Below are 19,814 nucleotides of genomic sequence, written 5' to 3'. Positions count from 1 at the left end.
CAGATTTTCACTGGCAAGCTACTATCATGGGGCCAGTAAGTATCCTGTCTTTGTACAAAGTGCTTTTCACTGTCTCTGCCAATGTTTTTATTGACTCCACTCTCTGCTGTTTAATTGTAGAGTGACAGCCCTTATCAAGGTGGTGTCTTCTTTCTGAATATCCACTTCCCCTCAGATTATCCTTTCAAGCCACCTAAGGTAAGAGCCACAGCTTGGTTATTCAAACTTTTGTCACTGTGCCTGATGCAGGGGGAGTAATAGTCTTTCCTTCCTCATAGGTTTCATTTACAACAAAGATCTATCATCCAAACATTAACAGTAATGGCAGCATTTGCCTTGATATTCTCCGCTCACAATGGTCTCCAGCTTTAACATTGTCAAAAGGTAAGGGCAGCCTCTCTTCATTGTCCTGGTTCAGCAAGATTCTATGAATAAACAGAAGGCCTGGCGACTCATCCTGTTGACCAGAAAGGTTCCTAGTCTCTGTGCTGGGGTCTGATTTAACTGAAGAGAGCCAGGAAGGCTTTGTATAAGAAAGATCACGCTTGCCAAATCTAATTGAATTTTTTAATGAAGTAACAAAGAAGGTTGATGAAGAAAATGTAGGGGATATTTTCTTATGTGGATTTTACAAAGTGTTGTGACAAAGGGCCACGTAAAAAGCTGGTTAGTAAAATTGAGGCTCATTGAATCAGATGGTCAGAATGAACTTGGATTTTTAAAAATGGCTTGCGGATGGAAAACAATGAATTGTGATAAATGGTTGTATTTCAGACTGGAGGATGGTAGACAGTGGTGTTCCACAAGGTTCAGTAAAAGAACCACTGCTTATTTTGCTGTATTTGCAACTTAGCTGATGGAAAACTGAGGCTGATGCCGATCGAGGCCAACAGAATGGGCAGATCATTGGCAGCTTGAATTGAATACAGAGAAGTGAGAGGTGATGCATTTGGGTAGAAGTAATGGAAAAAAGCAAACAGACATAATGGCACAATTCTCAATGGCACAATACGCATGGCCAGGAAGTCCTGGGGGCACGTGTAGCGACATATTGACAGAGTGGTGAGTGGAATATATGGGATTGCTGCTTCATAAATAGGGGTGTTTAACACAAAAGCAGGGAATCACCCTGAACTGTTTAAAAGCTCTGGTTAGGCCATGTGAGAGTCCTTGAGCAGGTGCAGAGGAGATTTTACCCAGAATGGTTCCAGGAATAAGAGATGTTGGCTAAAAAATAGGGTTGGAAAGTTGTGAACGAAGGGGATTGAGGTGAGTTTTGATAGAGGGTTCCCCAAACTTTTTGAATCCCCAGTGACCTCCCAAGAGCATCATGGAGCCATAAGCATTCTCATAATATTCATGTCCCTTTTTTTTGCCGTGGGATAGGTGCAAAAACAGAGTTACGTCGTTTCTAGCGACATCTACACATATATTAGGAAGAGGCACACAGTCACAAATACATTTGCCAGCCGCATTGCCCCTTCACATTAGCCCCAGGCCAAGCCACCCTCCCCTGGCCTTTAACATTAAGGCCTGGAAATAGTTACCCACTTTCGGAGTGAGTAACCTGGCAATAATTAAAGTTCTTTTATTGCGAAAGTACTTGAGTCTTCCCTTCCCTTCAGTGAATTTTAATGGGAGGAATGATGCTGGAAAGTTAATTCTCGTATCGGACACATGCAACTCTCAATTACCCACACACACAAGGTGCTGACTGTAGTGGGGTGTTTTGTGCCTCATTTTTACCACCCTGAGAGCTTGTGGTTTGGTAGAATTAAGTATGGAAAATATATCTCTGTATGTGCCATATGTATTATTTTGAACAGTGTGGTCTATATATCCACGTCTACACATACACAGTGAAGAGGGATTGTGAAGCTGATTGCTTGGGTTAGAGCAACTGAGTTACCAGGAAAAGAAAGGAAATGAAAATGGGGCTTTCAAAATCAGACACTAACTTGATGAGCAGTTTCGAACTGAGGGAGATGAAGGCAATTTGGCATTTCTCCTAGCATGCTTGACAGTCTTTGTAGTGATAAATCATAGAGTCATAGAGTTTTACAGAAAGCAGGCCTTTGGCCCACTGTGTCTGTGCTAGCGATCAAGCACAAGTTTTGTTTCTGCTTCAATGGGAGCTGGTCCCAGAAGTGGAATTGGGAAGTATGAGGAAACACAAGCTGACCCTTGTCCATCATCCCAGATTGATCCTTGCCCCCTTGACCTGTTGGGAATTTCAGGCACTAAGATTAAGGTTGAATTGTCAATCCATAGAATGCACCATGTTGTTAAGTAACGTGTTGCCATGTTTTTCTCTTTCTTTCAGTTCTTCTGTCTATCTGTTCGCTGCTGTGTGATCCAAACCCTGATGATCCTTTGGTACCAGAGATTGCACACACCTACAAATCTGACAGGGAGAAGTAAGTGTTCAGCACAGCTCCTCATCCTGGGGTGGAACTACTTTCCTGTTTACTGAGTACTTTGGAGCTTACATCAAAGCATGGAGTGTGCATTAATGCAAATGTTGGGATTCCTTAAATGATTTATGCAAATAGTATTCCAGATTGTCCTCCACACTTGTAGCTAGGATCCCTTGTTCAGAACAGTTTGTCCCAATCGCTCCTGTCCTAATTCAGAAATTTGAAACTCTTTTGTCACATCCACCCCTTAACCTGCATTGTTTGAACAAAAGAATTCCCAATATTTCAGTCACAAAATGCAGAGGTTACACCTTGAGGACTAGGTTTTGGTCAGAACTTCAGGAGGGACTCTGGCGTTGATTGAAGGTGTATGAAAAGCACCTTGTACCCTAAACAAAATGAGGCAGATCTCAAACACTGCTTTCAAGGTAATGGCAACAGAGCGCAGATCTGTCTCCAAATTGAGGATGGGACATGGGGTTAGAGGAGGGGGGTCGAGCACCGATATGTGATAATCGCGTTCGCTCCGAGGGGGCTGGGCGGGGGGTTTCGGAGGTGGCAGTGATCGAGAGATTTGGGGATCTCTTTATTGATGAGGGTTTCTCGAGCTTGGAGGAGCTGGAGGAGGAGTTTGAGTTGCTAGGGGGGAATGGGTTCCGATATCTGCAGGCGAGGGATTTTGTGCGGAGGCAGGTTTCGACCTTCCCGTACCTGCCGCTCTGGGGGTTTAAGGTAGTGTCGAGAACAGGAGTAAGAGAGGGGAATGTCTCAAAGATCTATAAGGAGCTGATGGAGTGGGAGGGAGCCCCGATAGGGGAGGTGAAGAGAAAGTGGGAAGAGGAGTTGGGTGGGGAGTTGGAGGCCGGGTTATGGGAGGAGGCCCTGAGGAGAGTTTTAAAAAATAAATTTAGAGTACCCAATTCATCTTTTCCAATAAGGGGCAATTTAGTGTGGTCAATCCATCTGCCCTGTACACCTTTGGGTTGTGAGGGCGAAACCCACGCAGACACAAACCCATGCAAACTCCACACGGACAGTAACCCAGAGCCGGGATTGAACCTGGGACCCCGGCGCCGTGAGACAGCAGTGCTAACCACTGCGCCACTGTGTTGCCCGCCCTGAGGAGAGTTGATGCATCCTCGTTGTGCGCCAGGCTCAGCCTGATACAGTTTAAGGTGGTCCACAGGGCACACATGCCTGTGGCCCGGATGAGCAGGTTCTTAGAGGAGGTGGAGGATAGGTGTGGGCACTGTGTGAGGAGGTCGTACGAACCATGTCCATATGTTTTGGGCATGCCCGAGGCTGAGGGGTTTCTGGCAGGAGTTTTCTGACGTCATGTCAGAGGTCTTAAAAGTGAGGGTGGTTCCGAGTCCAGCAGTGACGGTCTTCGGTGTGTCGGAAGTCTCGGGAGCCCAGGGTGTGAGAGGGGCCGACGTCCTGGCCTTTGCCCCCCTGGTGGCCCGGAGACTGATCTTACGAGGGTTGAGGGACACTGAGCCCCTGAAGTTGGGGGTGTGGGTTTGTGACATGGCGGGGTTTCTCACACTCAAAAAAAAATTACATTTGCTTTGAGGGGTCCGTTGCAGGGGTTTGCTCATAGGTGGCAGCCATTCATCGACTTCGAGAAAAATTAAGCTGCCAGCGGGTGGGGGGGCATGGGAGAGAGTAGTAAGGATAGGAGAACCAATGGGGCATTGTTTGTGTAAGCCATGTTGGCTGGGGTCTGTGCCCGGGGGGGGGGTTGTTGGTTATATTGCTGTGTTTGTGTTTTTGTTGACATTCTGATGTTTAAAATTGTTAAAATTATAAATGCCTCAATAAAATATTTTCAAAAAAAAAATGTTTGAGGATGGGGTATAGCCAGAATTGGTGTGCGATTCAGATCGTGGCCATGACCCGTGTGGTGGAGGGTGGCATTGGCTACGGCCAGGATCTGAGAGAGGTGGGGAAGGGTCGGGGTGACATGGCCAGGATCTCTCTTCCTTGAGGTTGTGTTACGAGAGTCAAATGCTATTGCAAGTTGATTGGGTGGATGGACACTGAGGAAGTTTTCAAATATAATTTTCTCTCTCTCTCTCTCTCCAGGTACAACAAACTGGCCAGAGATTGGACAAACAAATATGCAATGTAACCGTGACAGACAAGAAATAGTAACTCCTTTACATAATCTGGAATGCAAAAATAAAAGCTGGCTGCAGTTTTATGGAATCCCATGTGCCATTCACAATGAATTTTATACTTGGTGAAGGGTGAGGAGCCCTGTGTCTGAGTGCTATGGCATTCTGGCCTGGTTCGAGCAGTCGGCCTGCCATATATGGATGTGTATTTTGAAATATACATATATATATTTCCTTTTTTATCGCCAGTTTCTGTGACCACAGTCAATTGTTCGCTGGTCCCCCAGCATTTTACCAGTCACAGATAGGAGGGAGGGAATAGCAACTACGTAAGTGTTTATTTTTTGGAAATGTGAAGCTTGTTTTCCTGCTCTATTTATGCTGTCTGCACTGCATCCTGTCGAGTGCGTGTTTTTTTTTTATATATAGATTATATAAGTGTGTCTGTATATACACATAGAAATCACAGAGCCTCTTGAGCACGGTTTTAGTGAATAGTGCAATTCAAACCCGTGTGTCGACACGGTTGCAACGCACCTGCTGAACTTTGCTGGGAATGAATGCTCCTTTGCAGATATCAACTGGTGTATGGCTGCTGTTTACCGATGAAGCAGTTTGCTTTGAATCCCCACCCCTACATCCTTTGAATGCCACTTTCTTGCCCTGAGGTGTATGAGCTCTGCTGGTGCAGATGCCCCAAGCAGCCACTCTGCTGGTTCTTTGTTGCCTCATCCCATTCCCTCCTGCTTGCTCGCCAGTGCCTGTCACGGGTTACTGAATCCTCTTTCTCCCCTAGACCAAGTACTCCTTAGAGGGCTGGCTGGGCTGAGGGCCAGCGTAGCTGCCAGAACCGGAACCAGGGTCTCCCTTATCTGTTAGCCTTTGCTGTACTGCCCACAGAATCATTAGGGACCCATGGGATGTTTTTGATGATTTCCCCCCCACCCCACTGCTGAACGACTGCTGCGAATGACAGGGAGGTCCTACTGCACAATTGTGAGACGCACACCAGATAGTTTGTTTGAAACCAAGAGTGTGTTTTTGACCAGTACTGTAGGCCCTTGCTTGTGACCGGACTGAGGGTTCGAAACAGGGACTTGGCAGTCATCAGCAGAACAGACTTTGGTTCCACTATACTGGGTGAGATTATGAACTCAGATCCCCGATATTAGATGAATGAATTCTGGTAGGCTCATAGATAATAGGCACCATCGACTTACCAGCAACAGACAATGGGCAACAGTCAGGATTGCAATCAAAACCTGACCTTTTTCCTATCTTAAGTTCAGGAACACCTAGGCAGATTATAACGCAGATATTGCCACCCCTGCTAAGGCTTAACTCAAAAGAGATCAAAGAGACAAAAAAACACTGCTGTAGTGACATCTTCCTGGTTTGTGCATTTCAATGCCACGTCATCCATCCGGTACACCCTGAGACCTCAGCGTGGCATGCAAAAGACTCGAAGCCTGCCTTTAGGAAGGGGCTTGTGGATTGCTCCCTTTTGGTTATACCGACTTTGGAGGTTCAGATTTCAGGCAGGTGAGAGAGCAATGATTACTTGGACAGTGCTTGATTCTTCAGTCATTTCAGTCAAGGACCTTGTGTCAAGCCACTGTGTTTGGAACCAGCAGGAATGCTCTTGCTGTCCATGGCCATGAATCAGAGTAACCCTCACCCTAAACCCGGGGTAGGTTGATGCCAGTGGCTGTGAACTGGCTGGAGACTAGCCCTCGAAGGTCAGTGACCCTTGCCATGTGTTACCCAATGGGGTAACTGCTAACTTAAATATCAGATGCATTCAGAATTCTATTCCATGCGCAGAGAGTTCGAAGTGAGTTTGTAAATGAATGGCACTGAAATGTGTGCCTGCTGCACTTTACCCGGTGCACAGCCACACTTGCTCGATCTCATGTCGGATTCAAAGCAGTTTGTACGCCTCTTTGCGAAATGTATTCTTTCAAAATGAATGAAAAACGAGGATTGAGAATGAAAAAGATCAAATATACATGGTTTTTAAGTTTATAAAAATGATGGGGTTTAACTCAGCTTTCACTAAATGATCTAGCCTCTTTTTGTTGGTACCATGTAGTGTTTTGTCTTTTTTAACAGTTTGTTTGAATATGCAAAGTCCTTTCCTATGCTATGTGAATAAATTGGTGGCTGGTTTCTGCTGTAAATTAGTTGCTTATTGTCTTTGTTGAAGTGAAATGTTCGCCATCTTGGGGCTGTTCCCACCATTCCGATCGTGGTTGACCTGTGTCTCAAGACCATTAGCCCGCCATTTCTCTCTGATCCTTCATAGCCTTCCAAATCAAATTCACCAATCTCGGCGTTACAATTTACAATTGATCCCCCAGTTTTCTGGGAGGCGATTTGAAGAAATGTTTCCCGTCATGCTGCCTAAACAACCTCATTCTGATTTTGCCACAAAAGAAATGTGTTTCTCTGTCGCACCAATCAACCCCGTTATTCATCTCAAACATCTCAATTAGTTCACTCCTTTTATCTCCTGGACTGTGACGTTGATGTCTGCAGTCAGATTGGCTGGTACAGATCTTAAAAAGGATGCCCTGAATGTTTGTTGGCCCAAGGATACAGCTTACAGGTCAGCTGTGCATGGGAGTAATAAACACAGCATCCCCCCCAGCTGCTTCACCCATGTTCTCAGCAAAACCTTTCACACTTGTTTATACATTGATGACAAAGGTTTGGCATATTCCTCATTTTAGTCTTGGTTGCACTTCGATCCACTCAGTTTCTTTGGTGTGTTTCGTTTCTGGTCTCTTGACTTTTAAGCTTCACATTTTTTTGAAGCTTTACATATTCTGGGATCTTTTTGTGATGCACTGAGGTGGCCATTTCTACTCCAATCTTAAGTGGCTTTGACTTGAGAGCATTGTGACGGTGTTTGAACTTCCCATTAAATTTTTGTTTGAGCTGCAAGATGCACAGAAGCCGGGCATTATCACTCCTATAACTGTTTATCTGAAATATAGAATCATCGTTGTGTTTTGGCTCTGCTCCATTTTAAGGAAAAATGGTTTTGCCTCAGTCAAAAGATTGAGGGTTCTAGTCTCACTCCAGTGAGCTGAGCACATAATCCTGATTGATACTCCCAGGGCAGTACTGAGGCCCTCAGTACAAAAGGATCTCTGCACATTCAGAAAAGATATCCTTCAGTTGAGGTGTAAAGCTGAGACTGTGTGCGTGAATGAATCTAAATGATCCAATGGCATTGATGGAATTCTGGCAGATGCTTATTCCTACATATCTGCCAGTCATCTCTATTTTTTTGTGGAATCAATTGGTTGCTGTGTTCCTACATTGCAAATGCGACTACACTTCAGAAAGTGTTTCATCGGCAAAAAGCGCTTTGTAACATACTCAAATCATGAAAAGAGCAATCGAAAGATAGGCCGTTCCCATCGTTCATTAATGACGCCTCCCAAACATTAGACTGGTATCTGGCTTCAACTAAATGCTTTGGGTGCCTATGTGTCATCCACACCTCTGCACTGTAGAGAAATGAAAAAGATAAAACTTGTTACAAAATCTCTGGGACCAAGGACACCGGTTCCTGGATGATCCTGGGAAAATCCATCACAGAATACTAATGGAGGTAAGTGGTGTGAACGGGCAGGTGACAAATGCAGTGGAGATATAGCAACAGAATGGAGATCCTTGTAATTTTAATGGTGTTAAAAAAGCAAGGTAGGATTTGGGGTTTGAATTACGGAGCTATCAACTACGAAAATGAGGGCGTGATGGTGAATTTTTATACTTTGGGCAACTGTTTGCATGGAGAGAATTAGAATCACAAAGGGAAAATTAATCACGGAGCAATAAAAATATACTTTACTCTTTCGACACTGATGATTAAATCAAGAGCTAAGAAGTGAAATATTTTTCTCACTTGCTGGTGAATCAGTAACGGGCATGGATTGAAGATTGAGGAGAGGAATAAAGGGGGAGAAATGTCTTTTGAGAGGGTTATTAGAAGAGGGAATATGTCCCCACCAAGGGAAATTTAAAGCAGGCACGTCCTGGGGGAGGCCATACAAATGTTCATCCATCGTCCTTCTCCATCGTTGTGTATTTGTTCGACACTCGGCCTGATTTGCCTTTTACTCCTGTTCCACTACAACAGACTCCACATCTACATGCAGGCTGTTTTAAGAACATGTCAAATAGAGCCATAAATGGTAGGTAATAAGCCTGTTTTTCATTCAGTAAGATTATAACGAGATCTGTTCTTTAACTCAATTTTACCTGATTTGATTGCAGAACATCATGGCGGAATAAAAATTCATCAAGCTCAGTTTTAAAATTCTCAATTGACTCAACCGCACTTGATTTTTTTGGGAAGAGTAATGGGTTTCTACTACCCTTGGTGTGAGGCAGTACTTTGTGACATCGCCCCTGAATGGTCCAGTTCTAAGTTTAAGGCTATGTCACTTTGTACTAGATTCCTGCCCCCAGAGGAAATGGGTTCTCTCTAGCTCTCCCACCCACCAGTTGCTTTGAATAACCGAATTGTGGATTACCCTAAACAACAAAGGCCTGTGGGGAGATTCATGGAGTGGATAGCGTTTGTAATAGCAAAGATTAGCAAATAAAAGACCTAAAGTGTGTGTTACAGAGTTACTGTTGTGTATCTTATTTAAATCCATTGCTGATGTCATCAGTAAGTGACGTCATTAGTTGTCACTTGCGTATATCCATATTTAATTTGCTAGTTTTATTTCTATTCTGTTACTGTTATTTTTATCTAAATTCAGAGTACCCAATTTTATTTTCAATTAAGGGGCAATTTAGTGTTGCCAATTCACCTACCAGGCACATCTTTGGGTTGTGGGGGTGAGACCCACGTAGACACTGGGAGAATGTATAAACCACACGGACAGTGATCTGGGGCCGAGATCAAAGAAAGATCCTTGGTGCCGTGAAGCAGCAGTGCTAACCACTGTGTCACCGTGCCGCCCCTGTTGCTGTTATTTCAATGTTTAGCTGGCTGCTCTCGTTTTTGAGTCCGTACTATATTTTATTTTTATGTATTAAAGAAGATGAACTATTTATTAACAGCGCGTTTCGATTACCTTTTTGTAGTCAAGTCACCACATCTTTTTGGCTGCGAGAAAACAAAATTTGAGTTTCAGCACGCACAACACATCTTGCTAAGATTACCGACAAGACAAGTTAGCAGCACCGTATCTATGTTTGGGGCTATCAATGAGTGAGGAAGAGGATGGGAACTCTACTGAATATGTGGAAATGTTGGAACACCTTTCCTTGGCAAGTGGGATCGCAGACAAGACTAGAAAGCTCTCAATTCCTGAGTGTGGGGCGATGACTTACAAGCTAGTGAGAAATTAAACTGCACCATGGAAACCAGAGGGCATTTCATTTGCAGATTTAGTTACACACTTTCAGAATCACCACAATCCTAAGCCCTCAGTAATTGTACAACGTTTCAAAATCATTTTCAGAAGACAGGATAGCCTGTAGCTAACTTTGTTGTTGAATTAAACCAACTCTCAACATTGCGAGTTTGGGGCATTTATGGAAGACATGCTTCGGGGAAGAAGGGTTTGTGCCATTTACGAGATCAGCATTCAGCAGCGTTTGCTGGGAGAAGCCACACTTTTAGAAGGCTCCAGAAATTTCTCAGGGCATAGAAATGACTGCCCATATGCAAAAGATATTCAGAAGGCCAATGGTGTCACAGGTGCACTGCATGAACTAAAGAAAGAAACTGCAAGGTGTGGTAGCACCGTGGTTAGCACCTTTGCTTCACAGTTTTCGCCTTACTATTCCTGATTTCCACCCAAATTCATTCAACCTTGTCCTCCATAGCACCAATATCATCCCTTACTATTGCCCGGATGCCATTCTTAAACAACAAAGCTACACCACCGCCCTTACCGTCCATTCTATCCTTTTGTATAGTCTGATACCCGTGGATATTTAACTCCCAGTCGTGACCATCTTTTAACCATGTTTCAGTAATGGCCACTAAATCATAGTCATTCACGATGATTTGCGCCATCAACTCATTTACCTTATTTTGTATACTACGAGCATTCAGGTAAAGTACACTTATGCTGTTTTTTATGTCTTTGTTATGAATCCTAACACCTTGATCAGTAACTTCTCGCAAATTATTTTTCCTTTTACCCTTTCTCCTAATTTTCGTTGTCTTTGAACCCATATCTCTACATAATAGCCTGTCACGTAACCTGCTGCCTTGATCTCCATTAACCATTATACTGTCCATAGCTTTACACTTCCCTTCCCCCCAACTTACTAGTTTAAAATCCTTGTGACCAACCTATTTATCCTATTCGCTAGAACACTGGTCCCAGAATGGTTCAGGTGAAGACCGTCCCAACTGTACAGGTCCCTCCTGCCCCAGTACTGATGCCAATGCCCCATGAAATGGAATCCCTCTTTCCTGCACCACTCCTTTAGCCACATGCTAACTTCTCTAATTTTCTCAACCCTATGCCAATTGGCACGTGGCTCGGGTAGTAATCCAGAGATTATAACCCTGGAGGACCTGCTCTTTAATTTAGTCCCTAGTGTTTGATAATCCCCAAACAGGTCCTCTTTCCTAGTCTTACCTATGTTGTTAGTCCCAACGTGGACCACAACTGGATCCTCCCCCTCCCTCTCCAAAATCCTTTCAAGCCGATCAGAGATGTCCCTCATCCTGGCACCGGGCAGGCAACATACCATGCGGGACTCTCGATCTGGCTTACAAAGGATGCCATCAATCCCCCTAATTATAGAATCCCCTACAACTACCACTTGTCTTTTTGCTTCCCCCCCCCCCTCTTGAATGGCTTCCTGTACCACGGTGCAGTGGTCAGTCAACGCATCCTCCCTACAGCCCTCTTCCTCATCCACACAGGGAGCAAGTACCTCATACCTGTTGGTCAAGGGCTGAGGCTCCTCAACTCCTAAACTCAGGATCCCCCTACCTGCCTCCCTTGCAGTCACACCACTCTGTCCCTGACCACTGTCCGAATTAACAGAACTTATTCTACCGGGTGTGACTGCCTCCTGAAACAAAGCGTCCAGGTAATGTTCCCCCTCCCTGATGTGCCGCAGTGTGTGCATCCCACAGTCCAAAGACGTGCAGGTTAGGGTGGATTGGCCATGATAAATTGCCCTTTGTGACAAAAAAAAGCTTAGGAGGGGTAATTGGGTTACGGGGATAGGGTGGAAGTGAGGGCTTAAGTGGGTCGGTGCAGACTCGATGGGCTGAATGGCCTTCTGCACTGTTCTATGGTGTGGGCGCTGGGCAGGGTGAGATTTCCCTCAACCCCGCTTTCCGAGCGTCGCTCCTTCAGCAGGCGAAGCTGTTGGACTTTAACCTGGTATTGCGAGACTTCTTACTGGACCTTTATCCGCGGACGGGCGGAGTGGCAGAATCCCGCCCGCTGCTTCTGCAGTGCAGCAACAAGCTTGTGCGAGTGGAGGTCGCCGGGTGGCGCTGTCTGCGGAGGCCGCCGGGCGGCGATGAACATAGAGGACGGCGGGTGGCGCTGTACGTAGTGGACGCTGGGTGGTAGCCCTGCAAGCGGACGTTGGTGGCGCTGTTTCCGGAGGTCGCCGGTGGCGCTGTATGCTAAGGCCGCCGGGTGGCACTGTACGTGGAGGTCGCCCGGTGCTGCTGTTTGTGGAGGTCGCCGGGTGGCGCTGAACGTGGAGGACGTTGGGTGGCGCTGTATGGGGAGGTCGCCGGGAGGCGCTGTATGTGAAGGTCACCGGGTGGCGCTGTACATGGAGAACGCCGGGTGGCGCTGTTTGTCGAGGTCGCCGGGTGGTAGCCCTGCGAGCGGCCGTTGATGGCGCTGTTTGTGGAGATCGCCGTGTGACACTGCGAACGGTCGCCGTGTGGCGCTGTTTCTGGAGGTCGCCCGGTAGCGCTGTCCATGGAGGTGGCCGGGCGGCACTGTTTGTGGAGGTCGCCGGGTGGCGCTGCTTGTGGAGGTCGCCGGGTGGTAGCCCTGCGAGCGGCCGTTGGTGGCCCTAGTTGTGGAGGTCGCCGTGTGGCGCTGTCCGAGGAGGTGGCCGGGTGGCGCTGTTTGTGGAGGTCGCCGTGTGGTAGCCCTGCGAGCAGCCGTTGGTGGCGCAGTTTGCGGAGGTCGCCCGGTGTGGTTGCGGAGGCCGCCGGGTGGCGTTGTCCGTGGAGATCGTCGGGTGGCACTGTTTGTGGAAGTCGCCGGGTGGCGCTGTTTGTGGAGGTGGCAGGGTGGTAGCTCTGCGAGCGGCCGTTGGTGGCGCTGCTTGTGGAGGTGGCCGGGTGGCGCTGTATATGGAGGCCGCCGGGTGGCGCTGCGAACGGCAGCCGTGTGGCGCTGTATGTGGAGGTCGCCGTGTGGCGCTGCGAACGGCAGCCGTGTGGCGCTGTATGTGGAGGTCGCCGTGTGGCGCTGCGAACGGCAGCCGTGTGGCGCTGTTTGTGGAGGTCGCCGGGCGTCGCTGTTTGCTGAGGCCTCCGGGTGGCGGTGTCCGTGGAGGCCTCCGGGTGGCGCTGTTTGCTGAGGCCTCCGGGTGGCCGACACTGTTTGTGGAGGGCCGCCCGGTGGCGCTGTCCGCGGAGGCCGCCGCGCGTTGCGCTCCCGGCTTGACGCCGAGGCCTGAGTTCGGGGTCGGCCGCGGAAGGGTAGCGGTCCGGGCCGCCGGCTTTCGGGCTCGAATGTGCTGCCGGGGCAGCGAGCGGGACCTGCAGAGCTCCGCCCGGCGGATGGGCGCCTCCCTCCTGCTGCAGCTGTCGGCCCACGAGCGGGAGCTGGACCTGGTTTTCCTGGATCACAGCTACGCCAAACCCTGGAGCGCCCACCCCGAGGCCAGCAGCTCCAGGCCGGCCCGCCTGCTCTTCGTCACCCCGCGGAGGCACCAGGACAGCAGCAGGTGAGGGGGGCCGCGCACGGGGCCCGGGGCCCAGGGGGCCGGTGTCAGGGGCTCTCTCCCGGTGTCAGGGGCTCTCTCCCGGTGCCAGGGGCTCTCTCCCGGTGTCAGGGGCCGGCTCCCGGTGCCAGGGGCCCGCTCCCGGTGTCAGGGGCCCGCTCCCGGTGCCAGGGGCTCGCTCCCGGTGCCAGGGGCTCTCTCCCGGTGCCAGGGGCCGGCTCCCGGTGCCAGGGGCCCGCTCCCGGTGTCAGGGGCCCGCTCCCGGTGTCAGGGGCCCGCTCCCGGTGCCAGGGGCCGGCTCCCGGTGCCAGGGGCTCTCTCCCGGTGCCAGGGGCTCTCTCCCGGTGCCAGGGGCTCTCTCCCGGTGTCAGGGGCCGGCTCCCGGTGCCAGGGGCCCGCTCCCGGTGCCAGGGGCCCGCTCCCGGTGTCAGGGGCCCGCTCCCGGTGCCAGGGGCCGGCTCCCGGTGCCAGGGGCTCTCTCCCGGTGTCAGGGGCCGGCTCCCGGTGCCAGGGGCCCGCTCCCGGTGCCAGGGGCCGGCTCCCGGTGCCAGGGGCTCTCTCCCGGTGCCAGGGGCCCGCTCCCGGTGCCAGGGGCCGGCTCCCGGTGCCAGGGGCTCTCTCCCGGTGTCAGGGGCCGGCTCCCGGTGCCAGGGGCCCGCTCCCGGTGCCAGGGGCCGGCTCCCGGTGCCAGGGGCTCTCTCCCGGTGCCAGGGGCCGCGCCCGGTGCCAGGGGCCCGCTCCCGGTGCCAGGGGCCGGCTCCCGGTGCCAGGGGCTCTCTCCCGGTGTCAGGGGCCGGCTCCCGGTGCCAGGGGCCCGCTCCCGGTGCCAGGGGCTCTCTCCCGGTGCCAGGGGCCGCGCCCGGTGCCAGGGGCCGCTCCCGGTGCCAGGGGCTCTCTCCCGGTGCCAGGGGCCGGCTCCCGGTGCCAGGGGCCCGCTCCCGGTGCCAGGGACCCGCTCCCGGTGCCAGGGGGCCGCGCACGGTGCCAGGGGGCCGCGCACGGTGCCAGGGGCCGGCTCCCGGTGCCAGGGGCCGGCGCACGGTGCCAGGGGCCCGCTCCCGGTGCCAGGGACCCGCTCCCGGTGCCAGGGGGCCGCGCACGGTGCCAGGGGGCCGCGCACGGTGCCAGGGGCCCGCGCACGGTGCCAGGGGCTCTCTCCCGGTGCCAGGGGCCCGCTCCCGGTGCCAGGGGCCCGGGTTCCCGCTCTCCCCGGGGTTCCTCTCCGGGGTCAGTGCAGGCTCGGTGGGCTGGCCGTGCTAAACTGCCCGGAGTTAGGTAGGGGAGTGGGCCTAGTGTTCTTTAGGAGACTTGATGGGCTGAATGGCCTCCTTTGTACTGTAGGGATTCTGTGATTCTAAGTTAATCTTGGCGAGTATTGTGCCATTTCCCTGGCCCTACACTCCTCCCCAGAGCATCTCCACAACAAGGACTCCTCCATCAGACTCCTATTTATTGACTACAGCTCCGCCTTCAACACCATAATCCCAGCCAAGCTTATATCAAAGCTCCAAAACCTAGGACTTGGCTCCTCACTCTGCAACTGGATCCTCGACTTTCTGACCAACAGACCACAATCAGTAAGAATGAACAACAACACCTCCTCCACAATAGTCCTCAACACCGGCGCCCCGCAAGGCTGCGTACTTAGCCCCCTACTCTACTCCCTGTACACACACGATTGCGTGGCAAAACTTGGTTCCAACTCCATCTACAAGTTTGCTGACGATACAACCATAGTGGGCCGGATCTCGAATAACGATGAGTCCCAGTCCGAAAACAGGAGGGAGATAGAGAACCTAGTGGAGTGGTGTAGCGACAACAATCTCTCCCTCAATGCCAGCAAAACTAAAGAGCTGGTAATTGACTTCAGGAAGCAAAGTACTGTACACACCCCTGTCAGCATCAATGGGGCCGAAGTGGAGATGGTTAGCAGTTTCAAATTCCTAGGGGTGCACATCTCCAAAAATCTGTCCTGGTCCACCCACGTCGACGCTACCACCAAGAAAGCACAACAGCGCCTATACTTCCTGAGGAAACTAAGGAAATTCGGCATGTCCACATTGACTCTTACCAACCTTTGCAGATGCACCATAGAAAGCATCCTATCAGGCTGCATCACAGCCTGGTGTGGCAACTGCTTGGCCCAGGACCGCAAGAAACTTCAGAGAGTCGTGAACACTGCCCGGTCCATCACACGAACCTGCCGCCCATCCATTGACTCCATCTACACCTCCCGCTGCCTGAGGAAAGCGGGCAGCATAATCAACGACCCCTCCCACCCGGCTTACTCACTCTTCCAACTTCTTCCATCGGGCAGGTGATACAGAAGTCTGAGAACACGCACGAACAGACTCAAAAACAGCTTCCCCACTGTCACCAGACTCCTAAATGACCCTCTTATGGACTGATTTCATTAACACTACACCCTGTAGCTTCATCCGATGCCAGTGCTTATGTAGTTACATTGTATATGTTGTGTTGCCCTATTTATTTTCTTTTATTCCCTTTTCTTCTCATGTACTTAATGATCTGTTGAGCTGCTCGCAGAAAAATACATTTCACTGTACTTCGGTACACGTGACAATAAACAAATCCAATCCAATCCATTTCTAATTTCATAGATATTGAGGCAGTGAAGGAGGGGGCTGCGGTGTATTACACAACTGGCCTTATTTGGAAGTCTGTCATCTCAATGCTCAAAGTACTCACTTTGGAATCTTTACCCAAGCAATGCTTTCTCTCAGACTCCCTCCTTCCAATATTCTTCTCCTTGGATTGTCGTGTGCATTCAAGCTTCGCCTTCGTTATGAATCATTAAATGGTTTCAAGAAGCTGATAGATATGTTTCTGATTTTAAAAAGGGGTTAAAGGGATATGGGAAACAGGCAGGGAGGTGGATTTGAGATCAGGAAGAGATCAGCCAGGATCTGATTGAATGGCGGGGGAGACTCGACGGGCTGAATTGCCGACTTCTGTTCCTAATTCCTATGTTCCTTCCACACATTCAGTTATTCAGCAGTTGCAACAGAACACTGTTCCACAGGGCTGAGACGAAGAGTTACGGAGCTTTGGCTAGCTCCTGGGACAGGCCTATTCCACTTTCAGTCTACTTCATGCAGCTGTCTCACTTTAAACTTAAAACCTTTCTCTGCTCCTCACTCTTGACTTTGCCGAACAGGATATGTTGATGATCCTGTTTTTTCTTCCTTGCCTTAGCTGTCATCTTGGGTCCTGTCCTGTCCTGTCCCTCCCTAGGTTTTGAAATGTTTTCTTTTGTTTGGGACTTGCTCTCAGTCCCTTTTCATGTCCTGCCTATTCTGCCACTTTCTATGGAATGCTGTTCCAGCTGAACGGAAATAACTTTTTAAGTTGCTCGGCAGCAACATAGTGTTTTCAAGTTGTAAAAGCTCATTAAATTGCAGGCATCTTTTAAAGTGGAACCAAAAACCCAGTTCCTCCTTTTTTTGAAACAAATATAAATTAAACTTAACCTCTAAAACTATATCTTATTCTTAACACCCACAAAATACAAATAACTTACTTAAAACTATCTCTATTTCCGAACACCTTCGAAAGCACCTTCCAAACCTGTGACCTCCACTGTCCAGAAGGACAAGGGCAGCAGACACATGATCACATGCAAGTTGCTGCTGTCCAAGCCACACGCTTGACGATCCTCACTTTCCCTTCACTGTCATTGAGCTGAAACACAGATATCTGCTTGTGGGTAGACCTGAACTTATGGCCACAATGTAAGGACCCTTCCTGTTAATTCCCTTATTACCTATTTCTATTACTTTGTTATTATCATTTTTGATCCATGAATATTGCATATCTTTAAGTTGAGCAGAGGAAGTGAAGAACTCAAAAGGTTGCAAAATACTGCATTGTGCTATTGGAGATTTAAATTTTTAACAGAAAAACTCAGACTTTGTGGCATCTGAGAGAATTGAACTGTAAGATGTCCATCCGAAACACAGACTTTTACCCTTTTACTCTACATATTATTTTTTCTTTCCACCACTTTTTTCCCTTTGTGTTTGTCTGTTGTGTGTGTGTGTGTGTGTGTGTGTGTGTGTGTGTGTGAGGGGGGGGCAAGTTAAAGAGGGGGGGCTTAGAAATTAGATAATAGTTAACCAGTTGTATTTGCTGCCTAGTTAATGATAGGTATTAATAAAACATTAATTGTGTTTACATTTACAAACCTGGTGACTAGTTATTGGGCAGCCAAAGACCTCGGGTATTTTCAAAGAATGAATAATTCATTTCAATTGTGTTGCAACTCTGGGTCAAGTGGGGCCGGAATTGACCGTGCACTAGCCCAGGGGATGGTCATAACAATAAATATAATATTATTGCAAGTAGCAAAGTATCATCTTTTCCATGTGTCTGACCTGCACATCAGGTCACGTCAATTCTACAATCTAGCCAGATTGAAAGCCGAGACAAAAATGCAGCACATCATGATCAGAGAATTCCTCTCAGCTGATGTGCTAACCGCTCTTATCAAAACTCAACCGCAAAAAAAAGGAAAGATTCTCCCATGTCTGTAACTTTATCTTCCTTACTGTTTTTAAAAAGAATTTAGAGTACCCAATTATTTTTTTCCAATTAAGGAGTAATTTTGCATGGTCATTCCACCTACCCTGCACATCTTTGGGTTGTGGGGATGAGACCCATGCAGGCAGGGGGAGAATGTGCAAACTCCACACGGGCACTGACCCAGGGTCGGGATCAAAGCCGGGTCCTCGACGAAGTGAGGTAGCGGTACGGTGCTGCCCCCTCCCTTACTGTTAAGTATCAAGAAAACCATAGTCATGTGGTGTCACATCTCTGCCTGATCAGACTGAAGAACAATCCTGTTGGAAGCGGCTAGCATAGACCAGAACCATGAGTCTACGGTGGCAGACAGATTGACTCTTGATGTAGGAAAGCAGTTTTCACGTTTGTCCAACTCTAGGAACTTATATGGGATGACATCAAGCTGACTTGTAGGCCCAAGATAGTGATTTATGAGGTGGTGTTCTCAGCACCTTGTTATAGCTGTGAAACGTGGAGGACTTGAGAGCTACCATGAAATGAAGCTCAACAACTGCAGTGCACTCTGGGTATCTCACGGGAACATATATCACAGAATTTAAAGTGCAGAAGGAGGCCACTTGGCCCATCGAGTCTGCACCGGTCCTTGGAAAGAGCACCCTACACACACTTTTGGACACTTGAGGACAATTTATCATCGCCAATCCACCAAATCTGCACACTTTGGACCGTGGGAGGAAACCCATGCAGACACGGGGAGAAAGTGTAAACTCCATACAGACAGTACCTCGAGGCTGGAACTGAACCTGGGACCCTGGAGCTGTGAGGCAGCAGTGCTAACCACTGTGCCACCCTGCAGCCCAATATCACACATGCGGCAGTCTTCCCAAAGGCAAAACTCTGAAGTATGTTGACAATCTTCAAGCATGGGCAAGATTACAAAGTGGAAGATGGACACACACACCAAAGTATTTTCTGTATGGTGAGGCGGTTTGGTCAGTGACCAGTGGGACACTCTAAGCTTCTCTTGAACAAATCTTTCAAGCATGACATGGAGGCCCTAAATATCGATTCTTACTCTGGGAAATACTGGTTGCCGACAGGAAAATGGTGACATCGCCCGTGGGCCACTGCGCCACCATGACAATCAGTGGAGACAGTTCAGAGAAGGTTTGCAGGACTAATACCTGAAATGAGTGGGTTTTCTTAATAAGGAGAGGTTGGACGGGCTAGTCTTGTATCGCTGGAGTTTAGAAAATAAGAGCTGACTTGATTGAAACATACACGATTCTGAACGGTCTTGACACGGTTTGAATGTGGAGATTTCTTTTGAAAATCCAGAGCTAGGGGCATTGTTTAAAAATAAGAGGCCGCGAGGTCTTCCGGTTGAGGCTATGCCTTGGTAGGTCGCACGGTAGGCAGCTGCCGCCGATAACGGACTTTTGGGTCCTTTTAAGGAGCTCCAGCGGCATTTGGACGACGATTCCCGGTGTGGGAAGGAAACCGTGAGGGTCCCCCAGCGCTGTATGGAGTGGACCAGAAGCAGAGCGGTCAAAAAAGTGGCTTTAGAGAAGAGAGGAGAAGGGGGCGTGAAAAAACAAGATGGCGGCGGGTGGTGATCAGGCAGCGTGGGCCCAGTGGTCCCGGGAGCAGCAGGAGTTTCTGAGAATCTGCTTTGCTGACTTGAAGGTGGAGATGTTGGCCCCTATGAAGGCGTCGATCGAAAGGTTGGTGGAGACCCAGAAGATGCAGGGGACGGCGATTAAGGAGGGGCAGCAGAAGGCCTCTGAGAATGAGGACAAGATTCTGGGCCTGGTGGTCA

At 49.3% G+C, this 19,814-nt stretch overlaps 2 protein-coding genes across 6 annotated transcripts in view; both read left to right on the top strand.

The window, feature by feature from the left end:
• Positions 1–6,714, top strand: part of LOC140396796 (ubiquitin-conjugating enzyme E2 D4-like) — a 39,303-nt gene extending 32,589 nt beyond the window's left edge. For both annotated transcript variants that reach the window (XM_072485519.1, XM_072485518.1), the window contains exons 3-7: positions 4–35; positions 121–198; positions 279–384; positions 2,324–2,417; positions 4,503–6,714. In XM_072485519.1, coding sequence (XP_072341620.1) covers positions 4–35; positions 121–198; positions 279–384; positions 2,324–2,417; positions 4,503–4,548 — 356 coding nt within the window. In that variant the 3' untranslated portion in view covers positions 4,549–6,714. The remainder of the gene's footprint in view (positions 1–3; positions 36–120; positions 199–278; positions 385–2,323; positions 2,418–4,502) is intronic.
• Positions 6,715–13,159: 6,445 nt separating this feature from the next.
• kansl3 (KAT8 regulatory NSL complex subunit 3) overlaps positions 13,160–19,814 on the top strand; it is a 78,583-nt gene continuing 71,928 nt past the window's right edge. For 2 of the 4 annotated variants that reach the window (XM_072485514.1, XM_072485512.1), the window contains exon 1: positions 13,163–13,456. In XM_072485514.1, the coding sequence (XP_072341615.1) occupies positions 13,242–13,456 (215 nt within the window). In that variant the 5' untranslated portion in view covers positions 13,163–13,241. Of the gene's footprint in view, positions 13,457–19,814 lie in introns of all 4 variants that reach the window. The other 2 variants (XM_072485515.1, XM_072485513.1) reach the window with 2 other exon arrangements.

This window comes from Scyliorhinus torazame, chromosome 20 (assembly GCF_047496885.1).
Source record: "Scyliorhinus torazame isolate Kashiwa2021f chromosome 20, sScyTor2.1, whole genome shotgun sequence".
Lineage (NCBI taxonomy): Eukaryota > Metazoa > Chordata > Chondrichthyes > Carcharhiniformes > Scyliorhinidae > Scyliorhinus > Scyliorhinus torazame.
The sequence above is the reverse complement of the archived record's forward strand: the minus strand, read 5'-3'. Positions and strand labels throughout refer to the sequence as shown.